Raw genomic sequence first — 18,237 nt, 5'->3', positions numbered from 1 at the left:
CTGCTTTAGTGTGGTGTTTTTTGTAACACAGGAAATATGCAACTAGGGATGCAACAAAAACCCTTTTCTAAAGAGCTTCAGTGAAATACTTGGAAAAACCGATTACCATTATGTGAATTAAACAATGTTTATTTTCAAAACATGTTTTGTTTTCGTCAGATGTGTCTTATTCTAGACGGCAACAAAACTGGTCAAGTTTGCAACATAATGCTGTTGCATCATGTCACATTTTATAATTCAGTTTTGGTTTTCTGAATACATACATGGGTGATAAAATATGTAGCACTGTCTCATCTAAGAACTTATTTATTTAAAAGCGCAGTGAAGTCAGATTTCATTTAGTTGAGGGTTTTGTAAAACAATGGCAATTTTTACAGCGAGCAGAGTACTCCTGATGCAGTCCAAGAGGCTATTAAATACATCCATTAATATTTGTCTTACGGAAGTTAAATTTACATTGCAGTAAAGTGGTATTGGATGTGGTGGTATTGCAGTTAGAGTACACAATCCCAGTATTGCCTGAAAAGTGATACTGGTATCAGTGTAAGTTAATCTTTATCCACTAAATGGGGAGTCTTGGACGTATGGACTATTTCCATCTTCTGAATTTAACCCTCTATTACTAGTCTACTGTAGTTGGGTTTTTTTTTCTGGTACTGGATTCATATTTCTCACTGACAGAACGTGAACCTGTTGTGTAACTGCCAGTGAAAAAACTTAGGACTAAAAACTTTGAAATTATCACTATTATATTGTAGTGATAATATTCAATATTTCTCCTCTGGACATGTCCAGAGGAGAAATATGGAATATATTGATAGAAGAATGCTGAGTTTTGAACTGCAATTCAGGAGGCCTAGAGGACCAAAGAGGAGGTTTATGGATGTATTGAAAGAGGACATGAAGGTAGTTGGTTTGAGAAAAGAGGATGCAGAAGACAGGGTTAGATGGAGGCAATTGATTCGCTGTGGCGACCCCTGAAAGGAAAAGCCGAAAGGAAAAGAAGATATAGTAGTGTAGAATCTCTATTGACAGAATGAATCAGAGTTTGTTTGTGCTTGTCCAACTCAAATTTTACAAGTCAGAAGACACAAAGGAAAAAGTTAAACAAGTAAAAGAAAACAGCCTGTGGAAGTTTGTAATCAGATAGCACAAACTGGATAATCTCTGTCCCAATGCCATCCGGAAATCTTGCCTTTGATTCTCTGGCTTGCAGGGAGCAAATGGCTTACAGAGATTGCACCATAAATCCATCTGATCATCAGCTCAGCGGGGCCCTGTCTTCAGGACTGAGGAGACAGAGGGCAAAGTCATGGAGCTTTGGAGAATCTGTTTTCTGTGAATCCAACCCCCTGCAGCAGTAACAAAACCCATCTCTGACTGTTAATAATAAAAAGATTGAGTAATATTGGCACACAGTGGATTCCTCAGGCGGGTTGGAAGCCAGACCAAGCATTCTGATGAGAGACAAAGACAACTATATAAAGACAAATGAAGATTGAACATTAGAGTGCATGTGCTTGGGAGTGGTTATGAGACAGAGTGTGGGTGTACTGTACATGGGTAGTGTGTGAGTAGGTCACATTAGGCCACTCTTTTTGTGAGAAATTGCAGCATATCCATGGCTATGGGGATAAAACCTCCAGATCAAGTTTATCAAGCTTTTATGTGAACTTACTCTGAAAGCTCACATCCATTGTTTGTTTTATGACCCATGTACAAATGTGCCCTCTACTAATTCTTTTTACAGACTCTATATGATCCTGTACCTTTGTCTGCCTTTTCAACCTCTCATACTCTTCTCCACCCTTATCACTCTGTGATTCCACCAGCCACCGCTGCATTGTGTGCGGGCGGTGATAAGGTTGCCACACCCAATTTCTGCCACTCAGCAGTGAAGCTTGTAGCTCCCACAAGTACGGAGTAGTTTGTTTCAGAAGCATCCCCAAAATGATGTGGAGAGGATTCACATAGTCTACGTTTAATAGAATAGGCAAGAAGATTGAGCGATTGAGCTGGGCAGGATGTCAGAGACTGCAACAGCATATAAAATACAACTAGTACTGAAAATTAAAACACCCTTTACAGTCCTCTTATCTTAAAGTAGCGTCTATGTTGTTAGTAGTGGTAGTGCTTGTTGTCACTCTTCCTTGGTTATGGCATAGAGTTTGACCAACCCAGAACAAAGTTACCCCCCCCCCCGCCACCATTGGGCTCACTGGATCATCTGCTCTTTCAAATAGCAAACTGCTGTTTGATGCCACTATACCAGACAAGTCAAGAAACTGGTAGAGTGACTGTGTTCAAGAGTGTGATAAAGGTGACGTGACTGCTTTAAAACAGCTGCAGAGGGCAATGCATAACTGTCAGTCCAGTAGATGCACTCAAATTCAGTCACCATCACTTGTGGGTCAGCCAACACAGCCTACAGTGTCACACAGCTTTGTCTTTGAGATTTGTTGGAGTCTTTGGTTGTTGTGGAATGAAGTTATTCAAGCTCCTCAGACAGTCTTCAGACACAGGAAAACAGTTGGAGGGAAGATTAAACCCAGTGGCTTCCTGCATCTAGTGAGTCAAGTGGTGATCAATACCCTCTGGGCAGGATGCTGCCGCTCCATGGTTTAATCCCTGCTCTCAGGCCATCCGGACCACAGCAATCCTTCAATGGAGTTTATTACTAGCTGGATGCTTCTGGTGACATTGCAGTCTGGGAAATGATTACCTTGCAATTAAGTCTAATGTTCACGTTAATAGTGCTTTCTTTGGGCAGGAAAACTGGCAAGATATTGTGTTGCAATTAAACACACCACTTAAATTTTAACTTACACCAGAATCCCAGAAGTAGGGATTTCATTGAATTGGGATGTTTATCTTTCTAGTGTGGCACGGCCAGCTTTCTTTTAATCAATTTCATTTCTTGCTGGTTTTTTGCCCCACTGTATTCCATTTGATGTGGTTAGCTGCATTAGCAGAGACATCTGTTACTGAATGTGAGACAGAAATTCACAAAAAGGAGTAACACGGTAACCGGGTGCCTCTGAGTGTAGCTTCTAAGTAGAGAAAGGTATTACTCCGTATTACACAAACTGTGTGTGGTCTGTGTTTTATGTCTCAGGGTGAGTGTGTGCTCCGTTAAGCAGACCTTCACCCCTTTGACCTATGAATAATTGCACTCTTATTATAGAAATGCTGATAGTATAAATGACACCATATAAGGTAGGACATTTTAACTGGTAAAATCAGTCATGCAGCGCTACTCAGTAGCAAACTATTTGGCATTAATCTTTAAATTTTTTTCAATTCTAAATTAAATTCTGTTCTGTCTGTTTGATCAAGGCACTTATGCGGTTACGTGTGGACGGAGATTTTTTTCTATGTGGGTAAAAAAAAGATCAGTTTTCAAAAAGATCCGGCTATGTGTGGAGATGGCCTGAGAAAGACATCTGCTGGACTTGCTGCATTGGCATGAGTTAGATTCCACTTGTACTAGAGTGTGTGCTGGAATTGGTACTCATAGTGTGCATGAGAGAATAAGATTAAAATATGAACTAGCGGGAACCCGTGGAAATTCCACGATAAAACAATAATATCAGACTTCATACCAAACATATGAAAACAAATGTATTGGTAATACAAACCAAGCGCACCCATGACAGAGTGCTCCCACAAGCAGGCAGCGCATCCTGGTCTGACCCAGAACTGGTGTCAGTGTCTTTGGCGAGGAACGTGAATGAATTAACCAATAAATAAATAAATAAATATACAAACTTTATGACTCATAAAGAAAGAAACAGACAAACAAATATCCAACTGTCAAGCATGTTTATCAACGCGTCTTCGATGTGGAGCTGTTATACGTCAGAAAATAGCCGATTTTAACTGTCCATTCTGTGTGTACATGTAGACACGGGTCATACACACTAACGTCACAGCGGTTCTCGTCGCAGGGACACGCCCCCCGGACAGAAAAAGTTTAGGTTACAGCGTCCACATGACAACGTAGACCCAGCGCTTTCAAAATCTTCACGTTGGCCAGCGTTTTTGTCCCGGATATCTGCGTTGTCGTGTGGATGAAAGGAGTAACCGCAACAAAAAGCCTTGCTGCCCGATGCCTTACGCCATATTGTTCACTTGATTCCTTCTGGCAGATACGCTGTGATTGGTTGGGTGCTGTGATTGGTTGGGCGCTTGATTGACAGGTGGAGTTAAAAAGCATGACATTGTGAGGTTTTCAAGTTAGTTTATTCAAATATATAGGTGAAATTAGATTGTGGGGAGAACCCCTGAATTGACATCGACCTCTTTGCTTTTTCAAAATCCCAAAATATTCATAGGCTGTAATTGAGTAATATTTGATTGTAATCCTCCATGAAACTTTGTGAAAATTTTAATTAATCTACAAAATGAAATAATGATCACTGCATGCTAAGAGAGCAGGGAGTAGATATTCAGAGGCTGGCTGATACACATCAAGCAGTTTAAGGCAATGTCTATTTCATTAAAACTAAATTCGATATTGGAGACATAGAAAGAATGGCTTAGTCCTCTGTGAAATTGGATGTAACAATTTAAATATTTAAATTGACTTCTGGTCAGAACCAAATATATCTTTGCATGCCGTGTTCAGGAACTCCTGCTAGAGTTGTCGGGAACATTTTAGGGATTTGATGTCACTGACTTTTTTATCCTTTACTGGTCTCTGTTTTAGCTTTGCTGCCCTGGTTTTAAGCTCCTCTGTGGGCTTTGTATGCCCAATGTTATGTAGTCACCTCTTGCTGCTGATGCGTGTTTTGAGTGGAAACTGCTTGAGAACTGCAGATGTGTTGACATTTATATTGAATATTCTCATTCTTCTTATTGTACAGTTTCGTTTTTCTGTTTTGTCTCCCACCTTCCCAAAAATTAATTGTAACGTTTATGTAATGCTTAATGTATAAATTTTTTTGCAATTAAATCTCGTAATTTAGAGGAGTGCTCTCTGGCTATTGACCAGAGTCACGCTTCTTGTTCCAGTGGTTTGTATTGCAAGTTTATGTGAAGCAATGAAATATGTCTCCTTTGATTACACTGATGAAGATAAGAAGAGAGCTGAGATCCTTGGACAAGGACTGAGTTACAGCTCCAAGATGTTACAAGTATGAAATTGTAATGATTTTTTTTTTCCAAAATAAGGTTAACATCTCTCAAGCAAGCTAATGAATGTTGACAGTGCCTAAGTTGCTTTGGAACCCGAAGTATAAAAGCTATGCAAACATGAGGCCTGCTGCATTCCGCTTGCGTGCTCAGACCTTCTGCAATATGGCTTTGGTATTTCTCAACACTGACTTCAAGTCCTCTCCCATTTCTCTGTTTGATTTATTCAATCTTGCTGGTTTGAGAACATTAGTACTCTCCCAGAAAACACACTTCTTGCCTTTCTGTTGCACCTCACTTGAAATTTAATTGTTAGTGTAGCAACTGCGTGCATTATGTACGTTCTAATATCATTTCAAGGGATCCTTCGTTATTCTTCTATGATGCGATTACAACTGTATGTGAAGCAAAACTGAGGATAGGGGTGGTTTGTTTTCTGGCAAATGAACGGCTGCTCTCATTGAAATTAGGGTTGCTCCGAAGAATTTCAGCAAAGCAAGAAGGTAATTGAATGTATGGGTGCTTGTTTGGATTTTTAAAGATGATGAATTTTTTGCATGGTGTCAAGTAAAGTGATAGTCGCGTGCTTGGAGTGATTAATAACACAGTAAATAATTGGCACACAATGACTAATTATTGGTTGGATAAAGAATGAAGAGTTTAAAGAGTTTGATTAAAAGCTCTGTGTTTGGAATTCCACCATGTGTGTCATAATTGACTTGACTAGTATGTGTCTTTGACTCAGGGGGACCTTGTGTGTGCATGCGTGTGTGTGTGTATGTGTGTGTGTGTCTGTGTCTGTGTGGTGTTTTATTGTAGCTAACACATTGCAGTTATTAGCATTAGGGGGTAGCCATGCCAGCGTAAGCAGCATGCCTCACATGCTCAGTCTGGGCTTGTGGTTAGTGGATGGAGACATCTGAAGGACCAAAGCCTCTCAGATCTAAATCAGGAAAAATTTCTCCCTCTTTCCCAATTGCTCTGTTTCCTTCGCTTTCTATTTTTTTAAAATTATTCTTTCTTGGCAATTTTTCCTTTGACTATCTTGCTTCTTTTCATTCTTTCAGTCTCTTCATCTCTCTCCTCGTTTTATCTTTTCTCCTTTTCACCCATGAGAAATAAGTATGTCAGGTGCAGGAATAAGTACAGGTCAGTACGGCGTGTTAAACTTTGCTGTTGAGTGAATTTGAATTGTCTCTAATGAAAAGAAAATGGAGAAAGCAAAGATCAGCCGGGTTCCAAATTCCATTGCAGTGCCTTCATCAGGAATAGTCACTAGCTGTCTGAGGTCTTTGTTCCTTCATCAAGTCCAGGGATTTCAGTTACTCTGACTGAAATCCTTTGTTTGAACAATGGTGGGAAAACAAAAATTGTTAGCCCAGATGAAAGAGCAGCGACCTGAGCACTCCCCTCTGCTATAATATGTTAATGCTGACCTGCTTATGGTGGTAGAGAAATAATCATGAAAAAAGTTTTTCTCCAGTAAACAAGCCGATTTAATGTGTGAATAGACTGGCTTTGAGATTTACTAGATTAATGGAGAATTATGCACACTTAACTTAAACAGCAACAGCTACTGTACCATAAACACATGATTGGTTTCTGATGGTAGCACACTACTATAGACTTTATAGGTACTGTATATTGCCTGTGGATAATATTGCTGGGGTTGTCAGAGAATTTATCTATCCATAGTAATATATACTATTTGAATGGATGATGATACGTCATAAAGCTTATATATCTTTGACTGTGCCACAGTTAAAGACCTTTGTTATATTCTGAGGAAATTGTCTCTTCTCAGGTGAAGATAACGAATAAAAACAGGTCGAGTACAAGTCCAAATGAAACAGAGTCAGGCCAGAAGTCCTCTTGTTGCTCTGTGTTGGTCTGATCCATAACTAGGATCCCTGTTTTTCTTTGTTTTTATTCTGGCCCTGTTGGAGCCAGCTATTAAACATAGCCAGTTTAACTTGGGCACAGTGGAGGCACTCTTGGCAGAGATTTCCAGCATGACATCACCAGTGCCGTTGTTGTGATTCCTCCCACTTTAAAGTGAAGTAGTTTTGTATTTGTGCACGCTCCTTTTGGCAAATACGGTGGAATCTTTTCCACATTCCTCTCCCCCTTTTTAATAAACATGTTATACCCTGAAAAGTTACCTAGTGCTTTCATTGTAACCGTTTGCACAGATAAAATGGGTTTGTAAAACGCAAAACGACCCCCCTTAAAAAAAAGAAAAATTCCAAAGAAATCCCACAAGTACATCTGTTCTCTGTTGTGGTTGTGGTAATTAAATAGATATGACGGCTGTGAAAACACAAATTACAGATCATTCATGTGACAATAAAAAATTTAATAACAAGAGCTTCAAGTAAACCAATAATGGTTACATATTTTATGGATATCTCTCTTTTATATGGCATCAAAGAAATTTTGTTTATCCAACTAATAAACAGTATGATCTTAGTAGTTGTGGCATATGGCTTCACGAAACTTGAAACTTGGAAATTTGGAGACTTTCATATAAGAATAATTGTGACTTTTATTTTTTGAGATTTCAAGTTGGGCATTCATTTTATTCTTACATTTCTTAACTGCAAAATTTGTTTGAAGCTTTTTTTTTAATGTTGCTTTTTTCTTGACTTACTCATGAACGTCAGAAACCTCCTTCAGTTAAACTGATTTTATAGTGACTCATGCTTCCATTGCTCAGAAAAACAAAGCAGGGGAAAAGAATATGAGCACACTTAGTACATTACAAGATTAATATTTCATTAATGAAGTACATGCACTGGAAATGGGGGGATTCTTTCCCAGTAGTGGATTTAATTACTTGAAGAGTGAGGGCCGAGAGGGAGAGACTACATTTTTGTAATGAATTGTTTTCGTTGAGATAATTATTCAGAATGTCATAAGATGTGATATTCATCTAGGTTTGTTTCGAGTTCTAATCCCTCCAATCTGCCATGGATTCCAGCTGCAGGGTTTCACTGTTCACTGTACATTTTGGATGTGTGTGAGACAGTGTGCATATTTGCGTGTGCTGCACAAATGCATGTCGTAATGCAAGTTATTGGTTGCTCTGTGAAAATATACAGTAAAGTAGTGATACAACGAATTTGCTTATTTAAAGTGAATGGAAAGTGAGGGAGAAATGTAAAAATGTGTGCTTAAAGTCTTGCTGGTAGCAGCCTCCTCTCGTTTACCTCTATCTGAGAAGAAAATGAAACCGCTGTCTTTAATCATGGTGTAATGGCTTTCTGCATTTGTTACAGTTTCATTAAAAACCCATTAGCAGCTAATTTTTAGCTGGGCTGATGGATGCCTTTCAAGCCAAGAGACGTGAAAGAAAAGGTAATCTGAGTCAACTGCGATGAGCGCTGTTCTCTCCAGTTTACATTCCACTGGGGTTGTCATCAATAGGCTGAATGGTAGAACTGTAAAATAAGTAGCTGGATACCATTTGACTTTACTGGACTTGTCACACACTGGGACTTCATGTTTAAAACTGTGAGCCACTTTTCAAGCCCCGTTCTATTCCTCTTTTAGCCAGCTGGAAGACTTGTCAAAACCTAGGTCTTTATACCCAGCTTCATAGCAGCTGGGTATAAAGATGAGAAGTTTTACAGCGACCTTCATAGGATGATGTCAAAGCTGGGATAACTATACAAAAGGACACAGACTGTAGATACAGATGTTGGAAAACATTTAAGATGAATGGAACAGGTGATGGATTTAGATTTGTATGAGGTGTCATGAGGAGGAGGAGGAATGAGAACAGAGGTACTCCTTCAGCTCCATTGTAAAGAAGGTTAATGAGTTTGAAGAACATTATCAGGTGGCATGTCTTGTCTCGGAGTGATTTTGAACAAGGATGGAGGAGACCTGATGGCTGCATCCTCCCAGGGGATGGTGGTCTTGGGGCCCGACATGAGGGACAGGGCAGTTACGTGTCAGATCCAGTGTGTGTGTCTGTGTTTGTATGTGTATATGATTGATTGGGAGGGGGAGGGGGCTCTGTCTGAGATAAGGAGCTATTGAGTTTCCTTCATTTATTTTCTCACTCCGTAGGCGTTCACCCTCTGCTGCCTGACCTCCAATCTCCAGGCCAGCTGCTTTGATGTCAGCATGAGTTCGCCAACAACCTGCGGAGGAAAAACAACAATAACAAAGAGCGTGTTTATCTAGCAATGGTCCTGTGCATGTTCTCATTAATCTACTGAAGTTTTATAAATGTTTGGGTTTTGAAGTTTCAAAGATCAGGCAGTTGCGGGTGGGCACAGTTTGCAGTTAGCTTCTAATTCCTGTGTTCACTGAAATTGAAAAATTGCTTTGTAATTTGATAGAAGAAATGACAAGTAGCGAGGGTCCTTACACACTCCATGTATATATCATTTTCTTTAAGGGTATACTAAACTAATACTTGAAACAATTTTTACAGATGCATTGAAACCGTAAAATGAAATCAAACTGGGCAACTACATTCGTTATGTCCTTTTGGGCATCCTCATGTCCTGCCTTTTATATTTCCTCTGGCTGTGATCTGAAATGATCCACATAGAAAAAAAATGTTTGTAGTTTTACTCATCCACACCACAGTTTGCATTTAAGGTAAGGTAGCAATAGTGAGTAGAGCTGAGCTGGTTTCTGGTATCAGTGAATTGGAGCTTGTTTGTTTTTACTGGGGCGGCTGTGACATTATCTGCAGAGGTGCTGTTTCCAATAGCTGCTGGTGGTGGCAGGCTTCAACTAATGGGCTGAGTGGCTCAGATGTGGGTCGACCCTCCAGACAGGCTCAACATATTGCCTCGCGGTCCCTTACTGAGCCAGACGTCTGCAGGGGGACAGAGGTCAGGCATGGCTTTCCTGTGCCCTAACCCTCCATCGGTACCCACTTACCCTTTGAGCAGTTCCCCCACGTCTGTCACTCACACTGCCAAGACCTGCTCAATTTTATTGTCCTCTATTTCTGATTTCATCGTCTTCAGTTCTTGCTCACTGTTGCTATCTCTCAACCAGTCTTGGTCTTAAGTTCTCACTTTATTTCATCCTGTTATTTTTTGTCCTTACCTTTTGTTCTCGTCTCTCTATGACTCTTTTTTGCTACCATTATCTTTGGTCAACAGCTAAGTTGACATGCCTGCAGGGGAAGCAACCCCCTCTTTTCCTGGTCCCTCTGTCATTCTATTTCTCTATTTCTCTACCCCCCCCCCCATCCTGTACTCGACCATGGTGTTGGAGGGATCAGTTTACCCAGCAGCAGCTGAGGCAGGCTACATTTGTCCCTGGGCTTCCCTCTGAAAAGGCATTTTTTGCCTCTGGAGAATTGCTCACTGCCCATGGTGACATTGAGCGCTTAATTGCACTACTTCCAAATTTGGCAGCCGTGTTCTTTAGTGGCAGTTTTTTTGGCCTGCGGGCTAAGCATTCCTTTAGGTATAGATATGCGTGTGTACATGGGAGAGAAATTGTAATTCTAATATGCTCAACAAGCTGTTGTGGTGTAAACTGAGCACTTCGATGTGTGAGCATGTTTCAGAATAACTATGCCTAATCTAATCCAGCCATTTTCTTTTTACTGTATCTTCCCTGAATTTTTCAAGTGTAACTTTTGATGTGATGACAAGCTAACAAAGTAAGTGTGAATAATGAGCAACAAATTTACATTTCAGCTGCCAATCTCTCCTTTTTGGAGCTTTGATGAAGTATTTATTATTCCTACACTGTTTACCAGTCGCTGATGGAGAGAAAACCTCCTGCTTGGTGTAAATCTACTGCAAAAACCTGAAGTAAAGTGTAATTATTTCTGCCAGAGCCTCTCTCAACATGGCAATGTCATGCTTACTTTACCACAATGTGGGATACTTACTTCTCTGTCAGTCTGTCTGCAAGTCAATTTATGTAAATTGTATTTAAAACCTAATCTTCATTGTGATGGCGCACAGAGTCAAAGGGTTCCATTGTCATTAAATATTCTGAGACGCAGAAATTGGTTTAATTATGTTGAAGTACTTGTGTGTGGCTGTGTAGAAATTGACCTGCCTGAAAGGTGTGACCGTGGGATTTGTTGACCCCTTTGAGTATGTGTGAATGTGTGCGTATCCATGGAGTAGCCAAATACATTTGATTTTGACACCTTTTGTGTTTACGTTAGTCAGGATAAGAGGTGACTCCTGAGACGCTCTGCCACTCTGATCCCCCAGTCAAATGCTAAACACATGTGATCACCCCCTTTCTGCGTTCGGTTTGTGGCACTCACTCGCCACCCGGGTGGACGGTGAGGGTTACAATGCTGCACTGACCTTTAATCAATGCCATACTGGGAGTTCACTCACTCAACAATTTGATTTCCTATTCCTCTATTTTTAGAATGTGGTAATGTGTTTGTTTTCTTTTTTTCATGCTTCTACCATTAACTATTGCAGACTTGTGTCTCCTGTAAATATGAATACGAGGTATTTGCTGAACTGTTCTTATTTGTTTCATAGGAGTAGAACTCTGCAGTTATAGAATCTCCTTCATGCTTTGATTTTGTGTAGCAGGCTTTTCCTGCCTGTTTTCCATTTGCTTTTGATATATTTTTTACAGCTATATTAGTCCAATATTAGAAAGATTAAAGCTGACAAAGAACTGTTGAATGCAAATCTACCAACATGTTAATCTCTCCCAAGGCCAAAGGCAGTAAAGATCTTCTTAACAACAATCTGATCATTAAAATCAATCCAGTGTCTATTAAACCTCTGGGTTTGTTTTTGATGACATCTGATGGGGATGTAGTTGCTGTCTGCTCTAAGCTTTAGGCCAGTATTGCTGAAAATACCCTACCGTAAAAATAAAGGGGAAGCCCCTGTTAGATTGTCTCTTTCCAGCATTTGTGGATTTGGTAAGCTGAAGTTAAAACTAAATGCATGCAGCGGTAGACCTAGTAAAAGTCCTTGTCTGTCAGTCCCTTACCCACAATGTCATGACATCCTCGTTGTCACGCTGTTATTGTTTTAATTGCATCTTAGTCTTGTCTTAGTCTCCTAGCACCCTCTTGGCACTCCTCTAGCTCAACCAATAAATAACCCCTTCATCCCAATGCCGGCTTTCTGGCTCATTTTGTTTATGTTCAGGCTTGTCTCTGGAGGGGATGTCCATTTCAGTGTCATTCCTGCACACACATAAAAACACACAAACACACACACACACACACACACACACACAGACACACACACACACACACACACACACACACACACACACACACACACACACACACACACACACACACACACACACACACACACACAGACACACACACACACACACACACACAGACACACACACACACACACACACACACACACACACACACACACACACACACACACACACACACACACACACACACACACACACACACACACACACACACACACACACACACACACACACATCATGTACTGCATTCCTGGGCTGAACAGGCTGCTGGTCTCTGAGTGCAGATGACATGAGGAGCTGTGGAGGAGAGACCTTCACCCCCTCATCCAAGGACCAGGGTTTATTTGTAGAGCCCATGGAGGTTTTTGTTAAATGGGGATAGGAGGAAGGTTAGTGGGAAGGTTTGATGTGCAGTGGGGGCTCAATAAAACAGTGGTGAATTGTAGATATTCCTCTAATTACACCTCTGGTAATGAGCACACAACTATCCACAAGAACTATCCACACCTTTTGTTTGATTATCCTCAATAGCCAGATTAAGTATGGACAGTTCAGTTGATCCCTATTGGTAGATTTGCCATTTATTTGGTCAACAGCGTTGCTCATTCGCGGACACTAAATAACCTGTAAGCCTATTTTTGTCGATAAGGTAACTGCAAGAAAATGAATCTGATGTTTTGCTGATGAGCAGGAACTGTTCATTGAGGGTTTAGCTAATATTCTTGTGCCACAGCATGAACAAAATAACAACCCATTTGAAATCTGACTATGGTGCAGACAGTGACGTAACACCGTTGCGACTGTATTACAATTACCACATGCCAGATACCCTGTTGTGGCCCAGAAAATTGCTACCGTTAATGTGTTAAACCATTAAATGATAAGTTAAGATTACCAAAAATTTCATTTCTCCATGTCTAACTGGCAGAGACAATCAGAATGCGCTAGTTCTGCAGAGAATAATGTTTACTCCACCACCTGTCCTCACAAGTGCTCATGTTTATTTTTATTTAACAGGATGACCACGAAAGTGGCTCTAGCTCCACCAGTCGCAGTGTCTCAGACAGCTCCAAGGCTGCAGCCAAGCCCCGTCGCCTCCAGCAGGCTGCCCCCAGCGACCCGGACCTGCCACCAGGTGAGTGATGGCCCTGGGGCCAGCAAGGGAGTTGCACCTCCCCGCACATAAAATGACCACCAGGGCAGACATGGAACAGTGGGGGAGTGCCAAGCCACTGAGCGAGACTGAGATTTCAACTTATTTATACTGTAGAGAAATCTTCTTTGGCCCTAAACAATGCTATATAATGTCCAATAAATCCCCTGGATTGTTCACGAAGTGCCTGGTTCATGCGCAGGTGAGGTCATGCACATTTAATTTGTGAAAAATATTATTTTTGCAATGACCTATGAAGCACTGCATTTAAAAGAGATTTTTAACCTCTGTAAATTAGGTTAGGGAGCATTAAGGATGTTTCTGTGATAAATCACAAAGAGATGGCTCTTATCAGTGTGGCCACTTGACCACATGCCTCCTACAGGGCCAGGGATTCCAAACCTTCCTCACTCCAGCATTTTACTGCCCCCCACAAAAATGCCCTTGTTTGATCAGCGTTGTTTAATGGCCTTTTAAAAATATTTACGACTTTCTGTGTCAGGTTATTGCTATGTAGATATCACATTTTCACAAATAAACTTTTTTGATTCTTTTTCACACTGCCCCAGACAATGTGGATCTTACGTAAATGTATATAAACTAACTGTAAGCCATGCAACTGGAGTGTTTCAACTAAAATAAAGTACGAAACTTTACACAAAACCTCTCTGACACAACAGTATGGGGCGGGGGGGCAGCAAAGGTGAGAAAGAAGGTAGCTGCGGATAGACTAAAGTAAGGAAAATGAAAGGAGAGATGGAGGTTTGGGGCTTCTAGAACTAGGTCACCCTTTAGAGTCCGGTCACAAGGCTCACTCCCAAAGTCCTAGTATGCTTAAATATATGAACCTCTACTCTTGGCTGACTGCTTGTATCTGGGGAGGATCTGTTTCCAGGCCTGATGTTATGAGATAATATCTCTCCCCAGCTGTTAAAGCAGGGTGCCTCACACCCCAGCATCGCCCTTAAGGCCACATATCCTCCAGGTGTGTCTGTTTGCTATTCTGTGTCTGTTTGTAGCCAAGTGTATATGTTTTTGTGTATATCTGCATTGATTTATGTGCACACCCATCACAGGTCCTACTATGGTCCTTGTCTCAGCCCAATACAGGCTGTAGAGAGAACTGAGAGGTCAAAGTTTGCAGCACATTTAAAATCGGGGAAGAAGCAGATGGATGCTCTAATCCCAGCTTTCCTAACTAAAAGGTAGAGGTTAAAAGGTAGATGAGGTAAAACAAACCTACTATGACTCAGACAGAGGATGTTTTCCTTAAGAATAAGATATAAAATAAACCCATCTGCAGTCTTTAATGTAGAAAAAAAGGATGTTTTTAAAGGTTAGAAGGCAGCAGAGCAATTCACCGCAGTGCACACAGGTGATATTAGCTTTGTCTCCTTCACTGGTATGGGTACAGATGTCGTCCCGAGTAACTATTGGATTTCCTTTCCTGCTTAAGAAAATATCTGCGGTCTTCATGGCCTTGGATGTAATGTTACACACAGTGGAAAGTGTCGAATATACTGAAATGCATTGTCTGTTTTGATACCACCACAAACGATATTTAAAGTTAGCCAATGTAGCAATTTTAAAATCCCACACATACAGGCTTCAATGAATCATTTGACAACTGTATAAAGTCTGATCCTTTGTTTGTGTGCTCAGGATATTGTATGTTATCTGTCAAACATGCCCAGTTGTGTACTCTTGAAACACTAAAATACTGAGCGATTCAGTGTCGTCAGCGAGGGAACCAAGCAGCTCATAGAAGCCCATAGAAACTAATAGCCACTAACTATTGAAGTTAATGAGTAATGCTAAGTTTCTCACATGGTGATCAAACCTAAAACTGCTGCTGTGGTTCAGAGCTCGTTCAAGCGTTATGCCACAACACGACTTACAGTAATTTATTATAATAGTAGGATAATATGCATATATTATATAATTCATTATATAAAAATGCAATCTTTATGCACAGGAATGGAAAATACTTTAGATAGTAAAAGAACACACACACACACACACACACACACACACACACACACACACACACACACACACACACGCACACACACACACACACACTGTACATACACATGTATATCTACTATATATTGTAGAGAGAATTTGTTTTATGACCTTAATCCTACATTTCAATGTCACACACAGACTATTAGATTAGTTACTTCTGTGTCATAACAGTGATGCTCACAGCCAGCGATGTATGAATGGATTTTCGGACTGTGTTTGTATAGGTGTGTGTGTGTTATTCAGTTAGCAGTGAGAGTGCACTGGCCGGCTTTGCCTTTTTGCCATTGTTTGTTTCGATAAACGTCTGTACTGCGTCTGTTCTACTCCTTCAAAACAACCAAAACAAAACATGGGCCGACACTAAAAAGCAGCCACCAGTAATTATCCAGTCATTTGGCCCTAAGCTCTCACATACTGAATGAATTTATCCTCCCTGTTCTCCCTGTGGTGGAAAATAGTGATGTTAATTCATATGCCATGGGATTGGTAGCCACACAAAGACCAAGTGCTTCCACCTTGGGCGACTCTGTGAGTGATTATGTTTACTGCTGCTTGTGGGGGACCAATGGCCACTGTTTGTGAGAGCTGCTTTTTCCTTGTTGGGAATGTCTGCTCTTACCTTGTTCATACTGTTGAAAATGTTTCGTTTCATGGGTTCAAGAAGATTTAATAGAGGAAAGTTTTGCCTTGCGACCATCGCTACCTTTGTGTTGGGTGGATCAAAGTTACACTTAAGATTTACAGTCAAAGCTGAATGTTCTTAAAGAGCTTCAGAGATGTTTTATTTTTGCATGGGAGCATTTAGCATGATGCGTCTTTGAAGAAGGACAGCTTGGTTTAAACAGCTTTGATGAGGGTCACCATCTCCATCAGAATCATTATGAATTTCTTGATAAATCTTTTCCCTGTCCAATAATTAAACACAAAAGGAATCTAATGATTACATGGCTTCACTTAAGTATGCATGTTGGTGTGTTCATTCCTACGATTGCCATTGGAGCAAGTGCACTTATACATCTCCCCACCTACATATTTGAATAAGCTCACTAGAAAACTTCACACTGTCACACTTTTTAACTCCACCCACTACCTGTCAATCAAGCTTCCAACCAGTCATGGCACCCAACCAATCACAGCGCATCTGCTAGAAAGAATCACGTGAACAGTATGGCATAAGGCATCAGGCAGCAAGGCTTTTTGTTGCAGTTACACCTTTCATCCACACGACAATGCAGATATCTGGGACTAAAACGCCAGCCAAAGTGAAGATTTTTGAAAACGTCGGGTCTGCATTGTTGTGTGGACCCTGTAGTCGAAACTTTTTCTCTCCGTGGGGCGTCTCCCTGCAAAAAAACCCACTGTGATATTAGTGTGTGTGACCCGTGTCTACATGTACACACAGAATGGACAGAGTTAAAACCGACTATTTTCTCAGGTATAACAGCTCCACGTCGGAAGACGCATTGATAAACATACTTGACAGTTTATACATTTATTTATTCTTTCATTCATTCATCATTCATTCATTCATGTTCTTTGCCGACGCCAGTTCTGGGTCAGACCAGGATGCACTGCCTGCTGGTGGGAGAACACTGGGATGGATTCAGGGATACAGTAGCCTATATATTTACATCTATCAATGCCTGTTTATGTAAATTAAAGCGTGTTCTTGCAGTGCTACTAAAACTGAATATTGTTTCTTATACTTCCATATTCAATGTCAACATGTATTTTATTTTTGATATGCATTTCTGTATTATGTAACAAAATTGAACCTGGTTTAAGATTGCACTGTATTATCCAAAGGCTTTATTGGAAGGTAAATGGTCATACAATTCAATTAGTACTAGCGGGAACCTATGGAAATTCCATGATGAAACAATGTCAGACTTCTTACCAAACATATGAAAACAAATGTATTGGTATTATAAACTAAGCGCACCCTATAGTCAAAAATCAACGGGGATTTGCCAACAAAAAGTCGTTAACTCACCACGTTGGGTGCGCTTGGTTTATAATACAAATACATTTGTTTTCATATGTTTGGTATGAAGTCTGATATTATTGTTTTATCGTGGAATTTCCACGTGTTCCCGCTACTAATATATGTAATATGATTTGACTGCATAAAGTTGTTGTATTGATTGTGTCCTGGAATGTTGTGTCATGATTTAATATGTGTAGGATCGACGGGTGTTCAGATTTGCATGAACTGAAATGAAAACACTCCAGACATTAATCTGGTCCAGTGCTACTTCTGTCCTGGCACTAGAGCCTTTGGTCTGAGAACAAATGCAGCAGCTGTTCTGGTATTAATGAAAAAGGCTACTTACCACGTATGGAGAATATTTCATCCTGGTAAAGACTGGAGCTTTCTCCAGCCAAAGCTTTCTTCTGTTGTGGAGACCTGCTGTACCATGCATTGTTGGGTTCTGTGAGGCTATGGTTGTGCGATAAGGGGCCGAGAGCAAATAGACCAGCATATTTAAGTGGCTTATAAGTCTGTCGATATTGACCTTGTTATAATATAGGCTTGTAGTGTTTCCATTGACTCACAGGAAAATTGGTGGAAGTGACATAATTTTATGACAGTCATGTATCTGGAATTTTACATTTAATGGATAAGACCCAAGTGAAATATTGATTGGCTGAGATTTGTCAACTTTTCTTTTTCTAACATGAGCTGCTGTGTGTATTTTCTTAACTACATTGCTAAT

The 18,237-nt window shown here is 40.5% G+C and overlaps 1 protein-coding gene across 3 annotated transcripts in view; it reads left to right on the top strand.

The window, feature by feature from the left end:
- LOC137600882 (intermembrane lipid transfer protein VPS13B-like) overlaps window positions 1-18,237 on the top strand; it is a 359,901-nt gene that overhangs the window by 7,981 nt on the left and 333,683 nt on the right. For all 3 annotated transcript variants that reach the window (XM_068322736.1, XM_068322735.1, XM_068322737.1), the window contains exon 4: window positions 13,357-13,474. In XM_068322736.1, the coding sequence (XP_068178837.1) occupies window positions 13,357-13,474 (118 nt within the window). The remainder of the gene's footprint in view (window positions 1-13,356; window positions 13,475-18,237) is intronic.

Source organism: Antennarius striatus, chromosome 9 (assembly GCF_040054535.1).
Source record: "Antennarius striatus isolate MH-2024 chromosome 9, ASM4005453v1, whole genome shotgun sequence".
In the NCBI taxonomy this organism is placed as follows: domain Eukaryota; kingdom Metazoa; phylum Chordata; class Actinopteri; order Lophiiformes; family Antennariidae; genus Antennarius; species Antennarius striatus.
The sequence above is the reverse complement of the archived record's forward strand: the minus strand, read 5'-3'. Positions and strand labels throughout refer to the sequence as shown.